At 46.7% G+C, this 16,056-nt stretch overlaps 1 protein-coding gene across 3 annotated transcripts in view; it reads left to right on the top strand.

The window, feature by feature from the left end:
- The window catches only part of LOC146182452 (dnaJ protein homolog 1-like), a 33,576-nt gene extending 21,564 nt beyond the window's left edge, over nucleotides 1-12,012 (top strand). For 2 of the 3 annotated variants that reach the window (XM_084576002.1, XM_084576004.1), the window contains exons 2-3: nucleotides 6,922-7,733; nucleotides 11,756-12,012. In XM_084576002.1, the coding sequence (XP_084432128.1) occupies nucleotides 6,922-7,733; nucleotides 11,756-12,007 (1,064 nt within the window). In that variant the 3' untranslated portion in view covers nucleotides 12,008-12,012. Of the gene's footprint in view, nucleotides 1-6,921; nucleotides 7,734-10,113; nucleotides 10,636-11,755 lie in introns of those variants that run through there. The other variant, XM_084576003.1, reaches the window with a different exon arrangement.
- The last annotated feature ends 4,044 nt before the right edge of the window (nucleotides 12,013-16,056 follow it).

The following is a 16,056-nucleotide window of genomic DNA, read 5'->3' as shown; positions in this document are numbered from 1 at the left end:
CCGCAACATTTTGCTCGGTTCAGCAACGTTCAATCCTTCGTATTGTTTGGTGAACGTCTTGTACGACGCCCCGACGTCATGTTGCATGACACACTACCTTCTCTTGCAAGTAATGAAAGTCTGACGACTTCCGGGACCGCTCACAGCACGATAAACTGACCGCGCACAGTTGCAGACGACCATGCACCACCCGCTGTCGCTAGCAGACGCTCCGGAGCTGGAGGCGGCTGCGGTGGGTATCACCAGCTACGCTGTCGTCTGCTGCAATGCGCGAATCTCTAGCACGTATCACTGGAGCGACAGTATTATCAAGCTTTTTACCCTATGCGACAGCATATCAGACTGTAAGCAAAACTGCGCGATTCGCTACACCCAGCTTGCCTTTTGGTGGTGTCTGGATTCATAACACAGGTTATTCGGGGAGTTTTAAAAGTAGACTGCCTCCATAATGACGCAGCATACTTTATCACACACTTCTTCAAAGCGCTGGTCAACGTTTAACGACCGACCACCACTTCTGATGCTCTGCGAAATGAGAATAATGTTCCGGGAAATTGTGTTTACATGTATTTCTACGGGTCGCCCTCCCAACTTGCACCCTAACATGTTTCGCGGTATTTTAAAAATACTTCGCCTGGGTAATGAGATTTCATATTTCGACGACCTGTTCTAAGATGTTCATAGTTGCTTTGTACCGAATAACGACATCATCCCAGTCGGCTGCGGCGCCGCGAACGCCGCCGTTGTTTGTAAACACGGTGTTGGTCTATACTGACATGCATTTCATTATTTGTGTCGAGCTTCTAGTATTGGCTTGACAGCTAAAAAAAACAAAAAAAAAACGAGAATCTCTTCGTAAGTTGAAAAAATTGCTGGAAATATCGGTTTTTCGCTCTACACTGCTTTGCACAAGCTAGTTGGATACGGTTGCTGTGTGCTGGATCACACTCGTTTCGTAGGCCTCGACTGTCGATGTTAAGTATGCACTTTGTAGTTGTCTGTTTAACAAATGGGAATAAATCTAATCGGTTAACTTTAAGGACTCAGTTCGTTACAGCTCCACTTGCACACTGCACGAAAGTAATACTGCTTGGCAGTGGCGTCGCTAGGGTTGCCCGCATCCGGTGCGGAGGCGCGACGTTGCCCCCCCCCCCCCCCCCCCCTTCCTCTGTCCCCGCGATTTAAGCACCGAATCACAACTTCCTTTCTACCTCCTCTGTGCTCATGGCTTGCGTTGAAGTTCACTTTGCACCAAATCACGCAGTGCGAGTCAACGTTACTAAATTACCTAGTAACGTTGGTGCGAGTGCCATTTTTTTTAACACACGCAGTAATCGTGCCCCACGACTGATAATTCAGTAAAACATTTCATCAAAAGCACATATATCCGAAAACGGCAGAAACATTAGCACGTGTAAGTTGCGAGAAAATTCACTGAGCAAGAGGCTTAAGACAGGTGATTGCCCAGTATCAGACCATAAGAACAAAATGGCCTCTGAACTATACAATATCTAAACATTAAGCGTGTGAATCACTGTAGCCGCATGCACACAAATATAACAAGGATGTGAAGTGATGAATGCTACAATGACTATAACGGAGTAGCAATGCAACTTCGCATACATATTTAGAGACGATCAAAAAGAATCGGCGAAGAAAACGTGACAACCCGAATAGAAGCGCCTTCCTGTGTCCTCCTTGCGTTAGTGCTTATTACACTGGTTGCAGGAACTCGGCGCAAGAATAAGTTTCCAACGTGCAATAAACAACTGCACTTATGACGGTAATAATGGCTCAGAGGAAAGGAATGGCGAACAGAAACAATGCCAGACTGTGCACGTTATCACGCGCGCAGTAATATGCATAGGAATGACAGGTGAGAACTAGACAGGCAAATCTATAACTAAAGTCATGAAACAGACAAGCCGTTAATCAGGACCTTCAATGGGCATGCCAGAAAACACGACACTCGCAAAAGTCACAAGGAGCAAATAATTATGTCTGCCGCATATGCAAAATTTAAAATTTTGTATATGCGGCAGACATAATTATTTGCTTTTTGCGACTTTTAAAGGCTTACACGTATCCCTCGAACGCATTCGTTAAACAATTAAGAACCGACCGATATACAAAAATTTGAACACTTAAGGCCAGTTTTCTTCATGTAAATTATAACAAAATTATCACGGTTATTTTAAAAGCAGGCATTCACGAAAAGTGCGCAAGGCCAAAGTAAAATCAAGAACTGACCTATATAAGTAAAATTTTGGTGATACGAATCTGGTTGATACGAATTTTAGGATGATACGAATTCGCGAAATTCCCCGACCGGAATGCATTGTGTACAATGTGCAAAATTTCGGATGTTCCGGTCGCTCTCCAGCGCCACTATGAGCTCGAACGCGTGAACTGCGACCGCAACCTTGAGCACTACGCGATTGCTAGCCGCGCTGTATGTACGCATCACGAGCAGTTTTGCGGTGAGGCGCGGTTCGCACATCGTAGCACGCTGTACGGCGCACGCTGTATGCGGCGCCGCTCGGCCGGCGCGTCGCCCTCTTTTATCGTGCTAAGCCTATATAGTAACTATAGTCGTGCTGTACGCACCGCGAGAAGTCGCGGAGGCACGTGGTGCGCACGACGTCGCGATTGCTCCTCGCGCGCCGCGGGCTGTGACCGTAATAACCCTCCTCGGACGTAAACAGCTATGCGCAACTGTCTTTCCCATGATTCTGCCAACTCATTCTCTTTCGTTTTGATGATACCGATGTTCGGGTGATAGGAATTCTTTCGCGACCCGGTGAGATTCGTATAACCGAGGTTTTACTGTTACATAATGTTTGAGCGCTTAAAAACCACTTTTATTCATGGAAGTTGTAACAAAAAAAAAAAGAAAAATCACGGTTATAATGAAAGCAGGTATTCACGGAGTGTAAAGAAAAATCGAAACTCAAATCAAAATTTTGCTATCCTGACTTCCAAAACTGCGAAGCTGCTGATCACTTGATCAAAATCGGTGCTTTTTGCCAGCTCTTTCAATAGATAATGACAAATCTGATAGCCTAAACTGACCCATTGTAGATCTCGGAAAGTTTTTTATTAGTTTCAGATTAGAAAAACTTCTCTAACAAGATGCCACAGATACACACTGAGAAAAAGCTACAGCCCTAATGACAGTTTGGAAAGGGAGTGTACAAAATCCCACTTCGTAGTGAATGTCAAGAAGTCCAATGCTTCCCAACTGTTGGCGACATCGAGGGCAATTCCGGCTGCTTTGAGTATCTCCTCATCCTAGGAATTTCGATAAGGAGAGTGGTGTCAGACAGTCCGTCATAGAATTCGGTAAGTTTCGGAATAGAAACTTTGAGCTCTTCCTCAGTTGAACAAAGGTTTGCTTCAAGAGGTCCAAACAAAGTTGCCACATCTCGAATCGCTTTTGGATCTTGTGCAGAGCTCGGCATAAAATCTATCAATGCACTCCAGCATCGCCCGCTTATTTCCTTCCTGCAACGAAAGTCTCGAATTTTTGGCTTGTTCACCTGCCATCCTCTTCCTTAACCTTCAACTGCAATTCCAAGTTGATTGCATTTTATGAGTGCCTGCTCAACAGCATTTTCCACTAGGCGACCACGTTCCTTTTCGAGAAAAAGCTTTACGGCCTCCAACTTTACTACTACTTTGCCAAGGGGTAGTCCTTTTGTCTGCAAAAACAGCTGCGCAGCATTGACTTCGTAAAAAACTGGACACCGCAGGTGAAAATAACACATGATCAGACTTGCCATCCCCTGAGCAACAGGCATTCCGAGCCTTTCGGCGTTTTGAAAGCGTGAGGCGGATGTGTGACTGGACCGAGGAGCGAGAAAGGTACAGGAGATAAATGAAAGACAAAATACAAAAGACTACTGGAAAGATGCTGCCAGCGGCCCTAGCTTGAGAAAAGAGGGTGAGGTGCACGTAAACAAGAAGAGGCGATGCGGCGGCGCAGCTGCCGACGGGTGTCGTCGCGAACATGCTCCAACGCAGGGGTACAAGCACATGCATAGGCCCGGTCCAACGTTAAAAAGGCGTGGAGTCTTTTTCAAGCGCTCCTCACACAACAGAATAATTCGTTCTACGGGGAGATCACACTTGTAATTCACTGTCTCCACTAATGCGCGCCTTTTCGTGTCTTTACACCAAATTTATTTCCCCCTTCCCCCATCTAACTGTTGCACCCCCCCTGAGCATTGCACCCGGTGGGGACCGCACCTCCCACACACCCCTCGCGACGCCACTACTGCTTGGGATGACAGGAAATGATTGTCACATGACGTGTTTAAACTTACTGCCATTCATAGTGCTGCACAGAAGAATGCAGTCTTTAATAAGTTCAATGCAGAAATGAGCATCCCTCCGGGAATCTCCTCAGCTATTATCTCGACGCGTGGTTTCAGGTCTTCGAGGTTCGCTGGCGCTGTCTTGAAACCTTCATGCTTAGCATATTCTCAGAAGGTATCCAGCAGTGACGAATCGTGCGACCTGGGCCAAGGTCCCCCCCACCTTCTCGCCCAATCTTTTGGTTGGGGACGGTGCCTGCCAGGAATGACATAAGATCTCTACGAGGTTACGTCATGCTGAATTCATTCTTTTTTTGTTTTTGTTTTTTCAAACGACCACTAGCAGCTCCGATGGAAATTCAGAGACAGCGCCTTTTAGAACGCAGTCTGAGTATTATTCTTTTTCCAACCAATGCTTCCGTTGGTGAAGTAGGGACTAACAATACGGCTGTTACAAATGCCACACCAAGCATTTGCTGACCATCTTACATTGTTCTTGCTATGACCTAGCCCATGTAGGTTATATTGTCGCGCCAATAATGGGCAGTGTACAAAATGGCATTCGAGTCCCTGCAAAATCGGACCTCGTCTGTCCAAAGCACTATGCTTAGAAATTTCGGGTGTTCATCACATATATGGGCACAATTTGTAAAAATCGAGCCATTTCTGAAATTCATGCGATGACAGTTCCTGGTGAAAGCACATTATGTGGGTGGCCGCTGTGTCTTTAAAGTAACCTCGAAACTTAAGACGTGCTAGCTTCGTCATCATCATCATCAGCCTGACTATACCCACTGCAGGGCGAAGGCCTCTCCCATATTTCTCCACTTAACCCGGTTCTGTGCTAGCTGCATCCACTTGACCTCTGCCCACCTAACTTTCTGCCACCCCCTGCTACGCTTTCCTTCCCTTGGAATCCAGTTTGTTACCCTAAGCGACCATCGGTTATCCTCTCTTCGCACTACATGTCCCGCCCATGCCCATTTCTTCTTAATTTCCACTAGAATGATTGTAACTTGAGTTATTTCTCTGACCCACTCTGCACGCTTCCTATCTCTTAATGTTACCCCAACCATTTTCCGTTCCATAGCCCTCTGGGTTGTCCTCAACTTAAGTAGAACTCTCTTGGTTAGCAGATGCAACTGTTGTATACTTTCCTCTTGAGCGATACCGGTAAGCTGCTAGTCATATTCTACGAGTGCTTGCCAAAGTGCTCCATCTCAATCCTATTCTTCTTATTTCCTTTTCATGGTCTGGATCTTCGGTTACTGCCTGTCCTAAGTAGACATAGCTCCGTACCCATTGAAAATTTACTTGACACTAAGCTTCCGGCCTCGCAAAACGTAAGTGAGGACATTGATGCCAAAATGATCGTTTCCACTCCCTGGCTTTTTCCTCTTCTGAACATGTACTGATCCAGTGTGCACTTAAATCGATTAAGTATCGATGTGAACTTAATACGAGCCGGCAAACAGCGACCAGGATGTTAGACAGCATTACAGTCTGGATGCCAACTCCGCGTCCATTTCCGCTCTGAAATCAGCGATCACAATGCCCACCTTATCGGTAGTGGAGTATCGCAGTTGCGCTGGCGTGGCCATTCTCACGATTAACACGATGCGACGTGACGCTTTAATCTTAGGCGGCACTTTCACATATTGAAGTGATTTGAAACACTGGCACTGGACCTTGTCACATGCGCACATAAAAAAGTGCGTGTCAAATGCAAACATCTGCGCTTTTTGGAAAACAGTTTCTAACACATGTTTACAACAACCGCAAGAACAACAGTCTGATAGCATTCAGCCACTGCCGCGCATGCCCCTACCCGGACCAACCTTTTCTTTGTCGGACTCCGTTCACCACATACGCAGCGATTATAGGAAGGTGGAAGCTCAACCTAATGAATGCATGATGACCACTCAAATCGAGCTCCCCGGGCGGACAGAAGTGGCGAATACAAAAATAAAACTTCGGCTCAGCCCATCGGGGCTCTCAGAACCGACATTCTCGCGGCTGACGATGGAGCGCCTAGGCTCCCTTGCCAGGGAAATTAGTACGCGCGTTTCGAATTTGGCGCTACATTCATTACGACACGTCACCGTCGGACGTTCCGCTTGCGCCATACTTCTGGCGCTCCTCGTGCGCTCAACTTCGGTCGCGTGCGGAAAAAACCGTCGGATTTCATCGAGCTGCAGAACTCTAGAAAAATGAGTTTTTCTTCGTTTCAAATACAGATATGGCATCGTCTGGTTCACGGCATCAAACTGCCCATTGGTACTAACAGCCCAACTACAATAATTAAAAGTGAAAATTTGTTAATCATAAAGAGGTGTTTTGCAACAAGTGATGTCCGCTGGTGTAGTGTGTTCCTTTTCTGTTTTTCTGTTTTGAGTCTACTATTTTCTAAAACTACTTAGTCTTCCTGAGAAAGAGAGAGAGGGAATAAACTTTATTTAAGCACCCTGTATATCTCATATGTGAAATACTGGTGCCTTGTAAAGCGTGTAGAATGTTCCATGAACTGTCCGTGAAGCAATTTGAACTGAAGTGATTTTTCATAGGGTGCTAACTGGTGTACTACCTTTCTGCTTGATTTTACAAGGTACCATGCACCAGGACCACTACGCGGTCCTCGGCATCGACAGAGATTCCAGCGAGGCTGACATCGGGAGAGCCTACCGGCGTCTTGCCCTGAGGTACCACCCGGACAAGAACAAAGCCCCCGACGCCGAGGAAAAGTTCAAACAACTAGGCGAGGCCTACAAAGTGCTAAGCGACAAGGAGAAGCGTGAAGAGTACGACAGTCAGCTTAAACATAACGATTCCAGAGGCGACGCACCAAATTGGCAGATGGGCACAAGCTTCGGATTTGATCCCAAATATTTTTGGTCGCTCAGCAAAACTGCCGATGAACCATCGGGCACAACATATGACACACCATTTCGGTTCGGCGCCAGCTCATCACCAACCCGGACAGCGAGTGACGATCCATGCGCAGGATGTTCGAAGACATTTAACGCACCACACTGGTCCGGGTTCAGACCCTCATCGGAGGCACAGTTCGACAGCCAGAGAACACGCCCTGAGAGACCCCGTGTGAAGAGTCCTGAGATGAAGCTAGACGTGTTCGTGACATTGGAAGAGGTCCTCACAGGCACCGTCAAGGTCATCCGTTTTAAGAGAACGGTACTGGCAGCGGACGGCTGCACGCCAATACGCGAGGAGAAGGTGCTAAGCGTTCGCGTTGAGCCGGGCTGTTTGCCGGGCACCAGGATCACATTCCCCCGCGAAGGAGACCAGCTTCCTGATACCATCGCGGCAGACGTTGTTGTCACCATACGCGACAGGGAACATACGCACTTCACCAGGATGGGAGCAGATCTCTACTACACAGCTAGAGTCTCCTACGATGAGGTAAGTGCCTAAGTCTAAAGCCCCTCAATAAACTACCTAAGTCTGGTCCCAAAGCGCTTATTAGGGCGAAAGCCTTTATTGGCTCATAATGTCGTGGACAAAATGTGTCCCGCTTTTGCGGCGTCTCTGATTGGCCGAGGATGACGCCATAGAGGTATCGACCAATAACAGAGCACCACCACCGTATGGGCGAATGCGTGCCGTATATGGCCCTGTCAATCAATTATCGATTCCTAATTAATAGTTTAATTACAAATCGATGACTTATTAAATAATTCATTAACTTATTTATGATCAATTATTATGTTAAGTGTTTAATTTTTACCTACTTAACGAGTGATTAATTAATAAAAACTAATGACTAATCAACTAAATAATTAATTACGCATCACTGCCAATTGCGTAGCAGAATGCGGCACTCAGGCTTTCGCATTTCACTACTTTAGTCGCTAAAGTCTCTCGCAATTTTGTTTTACTGGAAAAGTACTGCGAATGTGTTCACTTCTTGCATTACATGTTTACGCCCGACCATGAAGAACGTTGCGTCCTTGTGCATATATTTTTTTTTTTTATCTTTGGCACAGCGTAAAGCATTTTTCAACAAATTACGGGAAAAATGGTTAGGTGTTGCTGAATACTTGGTCAAGTTAAGGAGGTCTTAAGGCAGGCCACGCATTAAAGAAGATATGGGGCGCCTTTCGTCCCGTCGACGGAGCCCCAAAAGTGTAATCGTGGTCCCTTCTGCAAAATGATTCCAGAGTAGATTGGTATCTTCGACTATAGTCATTCCGAGGGCGCGGGTCTGGGGGCAAACTCGGTCACGCCACGTGATGGTAACAGAAAAGCCAGAATTCCCCTGGGCTATGGTCCATTTATCCCAGATTCCCCATTTCCCTTATGTTCGTGCTCCACGCATTCTGCCGCTGGCAAGGAGCTCTTTACAAGTGAACAATAGACCTTTTTTTCCAGTAGCGCACATTTCCGGCAGGCGAGGTACGTTTGATAGGACGGGAAGCTGTCCAGTGATCTTCTACATATGTATACGCCTAGGTATGAAAAGTTGCAGCACTTAAAAGCCGCCAGTCTGGTCTCTTTAATTAAAACGCAAAATTTTAATCCCACAATGCATTGCTTGAATACGCGTTCACGCTTGACATTGCGCCTGCGTATAAGGCAGCCTCCGCGATGTGATTACGAAAGCTGGGGATTTTCTATCGATGCCTTGGCTTTTTCTTCTTAGATCCTTATCCGTTTAGAATGTATCGATTTTCACGAAATGGAACCACGATCATGGCGGCGATATGAGGAGGATCAGCGCGAGCGGAATAACGTCGTTATCCTGTTGCAGTTCGTTGGCAAATTCACATTGATTGGAGTTGTATCCTTGTTTACACGCTAACGAGATATACGTCTACCGCTAAAGGTCCAAAGAGGACATGGGAACAGTAGTGCGCGCTGTATTGTGAATACTTTCAGGTCCATCGCAGCGCAGTGTTTATTAGGCACCACTACTAGAGTGTACCACTACTGCATAAAAACAATATCAAGCTCCTTCGCGTACGCGTGTTCGCACAACGTACTATGAAACGTCAATGATCGAGGTCAAGCGCCGGGCACGTGCCGAACCTGGCCCGCGCTGGACTCGAAAGCCTCCCATGGCGGCCGAGGCAGTATAATCACATCGCAGGCGTGTTTTCAACCCGGATGCAATGTCAAACTCATTCATGGAAGCCTATTTCAAGCAGGAAATAGCCAAAGAAAGCATTTACGATAATTCTAGGGGCAGCTCATTGTTGTTCGAAGCTAGGACAGGAGTATATCGGACTAACGTGTACCGAGTCAAATACCAATGATAGACACGCTATGCGGTGTGTGTGGAGAGGATGAGGGAACGGCTGAACAATTAATAATTTCCTGTAAAGGGCTCCGCCCTTCAAGCCAAGGGGGCAGATTTAGCCAAAGCATTTGGGTTTAGGGATAGTGGAGGAGAATAGACTTTGAAAGGGTTGAAATAACCAAACGAAGGTTAGCTGATTGGTGGGTGAAACGAAGAAAAGAATAGGCAGAAATTGTATTACTACTCACAGCTAGGCGGCCTGTGAAGCCGCCGCCTAGTTCAAAGGGATCAACCTTATCCATCCATCCATTCATCCATCCGTCTTCTTCGTCTTTCCTTCAATAGCTTTTTTTTTTTTTTTTCGGCTGGGACATCAACCAGGCGTCCACCCGATACAGAGGGACTGGCCATCATCGTGATCATCTATATAGTGGAGGCGTTTCCGAGGGCCTTGAAGATGCTAGCACTGCATGCAATTATTATCTGACCACTCCGGGACGATTGCAAACCTGACTTCTTTTTCTTTCTCTCCTACATTTACAGGCTATACGGTTTTACGAAGCGAGGGTGCCTACCCTGGCCGGTGCACACATAAGTATGCCGCTGACGCTGAGGAACATCGACTACTGCTACGCCGACTGGGTCGTCTCGGGTTTTGGCCTGCCTCGCCACGATAACCCGACAGAGCGAGGCGACCTCAGAATATATTTGACAGTGTATTAAGGAATACGCCCGAAGGAGAGCGAGAAATGAGAAGACAATGCGGATTTTGCCCTCAGCTTTTACACTGATGTTCGACAGATTGTAACTGTCAGCAAGTTTTGACAGTTTTGACATCGCAGACATGCTTTACACCCGGAAGCAATATGGATATGTTTTGCACTTTCATGGACGCGTATTTGAGCAGTGTATCAAGGAATGCACCGGAGCAGCAATGAATGTTTTGCGTTTTGCCGTGTGGTAGCTTCGCTGATGCCACCATTCGTAAGAAGTTTTGGCAGCGCAGTATCGCTTCACGAAGTAAAATTGGAATTCCACCGATTTAGGAGGCCCCCTACTCCCCGCTCCTGGCACGCAGGCCTGAGGAACGGGGGCTGGAACCTCTGCGAATAAGGACACGAATGTATATTCGCCAGTCCTTAGTCGCGGAGGTTCCAGCCCCCGTTATTCGCGTCCTTATTCGCAGAGGTTCCAGCCCCCGTTCCTCAGGCCTGCGTGCCAGGAGCGGGGAGTAGGGGGCCTCCTAAATCGGTGGAAATTAAGTTTTAATCATCATCAGTCGCCACATGAATATTTTCAAGTCTAGCACGGGCAAGGCTCAACTATTACTGTTGTTGTTGTGGCTGTAGAAAGAAGGAAAAGAAAATGCACGGGCCTGCTACTGACTCTGCAGCTGAGCCACCTCCGCTGCCTCGTGCAGACAGAAAAACTGATTTATTGATAGGAAGGGAAAGGCGCGGTAACTGTCTCACTTGTGTTCTGTGGACACCGCAACCGCGCCGTAAGGGAAGGGAGGAAGATGGGAGTGAAAGTGGAAAGAGAGAAAGAGGAGCCGTAGTGGCGGGCTGCGGAGTAATTTCGACCACCTGGGGATCTTTAACGTGCGCTGACATCGCACAGCATACGACGCCTCTTCGTTTCGCCTCCATCGAAACGCAGCCGCCGAGGTCGGGTTCGAACCACAGACAGAAGAGAAAATAGAGAGGAAAGAAAAGGAAGAGGGAGAGAAAGACGCGCGCCGCAACAACAGCTGTCGTCCACCACCGAAATGGTGGGTGCAATGACGGCCTACAACAGATAAAAATTCTGTGGCAGGCTAGCCCCCGCCGCAAGTGGCGGTGACCTACCTGTCCCAGCCCCATCAGGGGAGTACAGCTCATCGATGTTACTGCGCTCGACGTTTGTCCGTGATCACTAACCTGTCAAAAAGTCCTGCTGCGACAATGATCACGGCCAAACGTTGTTACTGAGCCCGGCGTTTGGCCGTGATCATTGTCGCAGCAGGACTTTCTGACGGGTTAGTTAGTACATGTTCTTGACTTTTATAGCGCTGAAGAAACACCACAGGAAGAAAACACAAAAGGGCCTGGAAGATGCTAACACTGCCCGCAGTTATTAACTGATTACTCCGGAGCGACTGCAAACGTGACTTCTTTTTATTTCTCTCTCTCTCCTGTATTTACAGGCTATAAGTTATTACGAAGCGAGGGTGCCTACCCTGACCGGTGAACACATAACAATGCCACTGACGCTGAGGAACATCAACATGTGCTACGCCGACATGGTCGTCTCGGGTGGTGGCCTGCCTCACCACGATGACACCACAGAGCGAGGCGACCTCAGAATGCATTTGGAGATAGCAAACTGGGTTATGATACATATTTACATAGAAGTGTTACCCCAATTTTTTTATTGTGCCTCGAGTGTGAGTTTATAGCGTGCAGGGGGCATTCCCACTAAGGTTTGGAATGGATGTTGAAGATGTTTTCTTACATATAAGGATTATTGACTGCACGGGAGCGTAAACATCCTGCAGTGTGCTTACCAGGCTGAGCTTTTTTTTTTTTTAATTTTAACGACTGATACCAGAGGTCACCTGCACTGTTTCGTTCTTGTGCATCTGTATGTGTGTTTGTGTATGTATGTGTGTGTGTGTGAGTAGTCGGGTTTTTTCTGCAACGGAGTGTGGTGTGTATGGAAATGTATAAAGGACAAGTTATTTTTTCATGTTCTACGTGCCAAATGTGAGTGCTACGGAACCCATGCTCAAGCTTGGTTACGGGGCTGTTTTTTTTTTTCTTTTAATTATTGATATTAAAGATCACCTGCGTCGTTCCGTTTTTATGCGTCTGTGTGTGAGTAGTCGTATGTGCAACTGCGTGTAGTGCATGTGAAGACTACTCATTAAAGAGCAACCTGTTATTTCATGTTCTACGTGTCAAGTTATGTATAGCTCTCGGTGCTACGGAACCCATGCTCAAGTTTGGTTGTGATGCTGTTTGTTTTTTTCTTTTAACTATTGATATCAGAGATCATCTGCGCTGTTCCGGTCTGTATGTATGTTTCTGAGTGTGTGACTAGTCAGGTTTTATGTGCAACTGCGTGTAATGTGTATGAAGTTTATTTATAAAGGACAACCTGTTTTATAATGTTCTACGTATCAAGTGTGTTATGTATAGCTTTGGGTGCTACAAACCCATGCTTAAGTTTGGTCGCACGACTGCAGCGCCACATATTTCGCCTTGCAGCGAATCCTGAAATGTCGGGCTGCGCCGCGTGTTTCCGTTCCCCTACATGTTCCCCGAAAACTCCAGAAACGGAAGTGCGGGGTTCGTCACAAAAAAATTAAACAACGAAAAGCAAGCCAATAAAGCCTTACGCTTTTTTCTAGCATACACCGCAGTACGCAAAGTGAAATGCACTATTAATAAAATAGTCTGGATTAAAATTACTACAGTAGAAAGTTTAATACATCGGTTGTGACCGTCGCGCCCTTTTTGCTATATTCAATAAGTTAACGTGGATATCGGCGCGGCGTAACTACATTAACTCAATGGTATGGCCCTGCTGCTGTATAATAATGGATTGCAGTACATTTATTTCGTCAGAAGAAGCAGTATGCAGATCCGTTCTGTGTGGCTGCGGCTGACAGCGACCTGAGTAGCGTTTTTGCAGCGTCAAGCCGGCGTTTTTCGCCCGGTGTTGGAAAAAAAAAAGTTAGCTGTGGTTTAGCTCTGGTTAACCGTAGTTGAATTGCGAAAGCAGCGGCGGAAGCTTTTTTTTCCTGCTACATTATTCCCCTATCAGGCCCTATCAGTGTAAGGTGCTACATTATTGGGGACACTTAAGCTCATCCTTCAAGGGTATGACGCGAGAGCGTAAGCTACCAGCCCGCATATAAATTCACGCTTCAGACAAGCCGTATGGACGTGCCTTTGTGTCGTAGGGGTAACGAGAATGCAAACAGTTTTGCCATGGTGATTCTGGTGTCAACCATCCCATATGAAAAGAGCGACCCAAGTTGGCAGCTCGTGCCCGTGGGGCTAACGTCATGGCAGGCTGATTTTAATGTCAACCTCTCGCATGAAAGGAGAGGCACGAGTGAGCGCTCCTGCTGATTGCACGCTCGCCCAAAATACGCCGCTGACTAGCCTATCAACATCACTACTGTCATCCTCACGCTAGGGAAGGAGAATCAAGATGCGGTATTCACAGTCCCAGGCGCGGCTCAGTTGGTTAAAGCGCTCAGCTGGGGATCCGAGGGATGGAAGTGCGATTCCCGGTTGTGACAAATTCTATTTTGTAGAGGTGACCGTAGCTACGCCTGTTGACGCGCACGGCGTAGCCATGGTAGAAAGAGTGAATGGTAGCGTAACTCCCATAGACGCCTGCGTGTCGACTCTGGTCGAGGATTGTTTCTTGGCGCCCGCTGCGAACTGTGCGGCAAAGCAAACACGTGACGTTGTGACGTCACAAAAGCTCGTAACGTCACAGTGACGTACCATGGGCGGGGAATGTTTTTCTTTTTTTCGTACTTTGGACGAAAAGCAAGGCCAACGACGACGGAGGCAGAATGATCGTTTAAGGCGGAAAAATGGGCACCGTAACTGTTCAGCCAACATTACTTGACATGGATTTCTACTGCCAAGTTTTACGTTCAATAAAATGTTTCGGCATCTTTCATCATAGCATCGATCTGGCTCCGTCGTCGTTAGCCTAATTTTTCGTCGGGCGTCATGTAAACGCATTCTGGAGCTTATTTCTTCGGGCACGTTTCTGAACATAAAGGGCCTAGTTAATTCTGCAAGTACATGGATAAGAATCACATGGCATAAGGGATTTCACTAAATTAGTGAAGCTGTGCTGCACCGAAAGCCAGGCTTTATTCACTCACGATTACTTACATAGACGTATCACGACAATGTAACTCTTGAACTGTGAAATACTCGTGGTAACAAAATGACCTGAGCGTAGGTCTCCAAACGAGACGCGGTGAGATTATAAAAGGGTGAGAGATTCTGCGAACAAGTAAAGTACTACATATCAATGTCAAAGAACAAAGAAAAACGAACGGGATAACTATAACGCTAGTGTTCGAACACTCAGCTCGGTAAGAAATTCAAATGGGGATAGTTAATATTTAGAAGTTAATGCGTCTGAGAAATGAAAACAACTGCGATACAGCTTCGCACCCTACAACTATTAGAACTAAAATTTCGCCCTGTTCGCGACTCTATTCTTTTACTCGGTCGCTGAGAGGATGTGAGGCTACAAATTTACAACTTCAGCACTCACATAGATCAGAAAGACTCCAGAACATCCCTGTGATATCAGCTAAAGCACATTCAGCGAACGTTGGTGTGGTAACGCGACGCAGTACGCAAAACACGCGGCAAGGGAAGCGAAACGGAAGGCCTTCACCGTTCAATTAAAACAGATGCAGCGAGGCGCCGCTCGTGCAAATGCAGCGTGCAACGTTGAACGTTGAACCGGGGCCGATGTCGCACCTACACCGCGGTTGAAACAGCTTCGGTCTGAGCTCTAACACTATAGTCTGAACCATATCTGAGCTTTCGGCAACTACGCAAAGGATACTAAATGGCCGAGGGAGGTCGCTAAAAACATGCTAAAATGTCAGTCTTGTTTACACGTTCGCGCATCACTTTATATATATATTTTTTTTTGTTACATTTGCAGGCCATTCATTTCATTTAGCTGTGCTTATTAGGCGTTTAATGCTCATTTGCCTTACCTATTTGCACCGACTGGACAGGCGCGTCAAGGACTCTATGGGGAATCCTTACAAGTTTTTCAGCGGCTACTTTTCTTTAGATTAGTTGTATAGCCTATCGACCAAAAGGCAGAATACCCGGGTCCTTACTGTCTCTTTTCCCCATACAGTTGCATCGGCAACACTGTATCCGGTTTTTCTTAACACTAGTGTCTTAAAGCCCGTTAAGCGCATGTGCATTCAGTCTGCTACTGCTGCTGCTGCTGTAAAAAAAGTATATATATATATTCCACAGCCGAAACGTCAATAAATTGTTTCACTCGTTGTTCTTCGTTTTTCACTACAATTGAGCGTGGCCAATATTTCATTTTAGTGTATTATTATCAAGCAATGGATCACGGAAAGATCACGTTGAAACGTATCTCTTGGAAGTTGCCAAAGACAGGAGCCTCGACAACCATCGTTGGTGATTCCCAGACGAAATACATTTTCCATCACTTTGACCCACACCTGAGCGCAACTGCAGCCTTTGTTTCGCAGTGCGGTGCTGTCATCGACGATGTACGCGTGCACCCCTGGATTTCATGCCACAGACGACAACGACACTGATCCCTCACGTTGGCACTAGCGATATAGTAGCAAGCTCCAGAAGAACAGCCTCCGGGAAATACGTTGCGTTATTTTATTACATTTCGAAAGAACGCCCAAAAATCACGCGCATTTATGCGAGCCTCATTTTGCCAAAGACGCCAAAC

Source organism: Amblyomma maculatum, chromosome 8 (assembly GCF_055883805.1).
Source record: "Amblyomma maculatum isolate TAMU_Amacu chromosome 8, ASM5588380v1, whole genome shotgun sequence".
In the NCBI taxonomy this organism is placed as follows: Eukaryota; Metazoa; Arthropoda; class Arachnida; order Ixodida; family Ixodidae; genus Amblyomma; species Amblyomma maculatum.
This window is presented reverse-complemented; position numbering and strand designations above follow the sequence as displayed.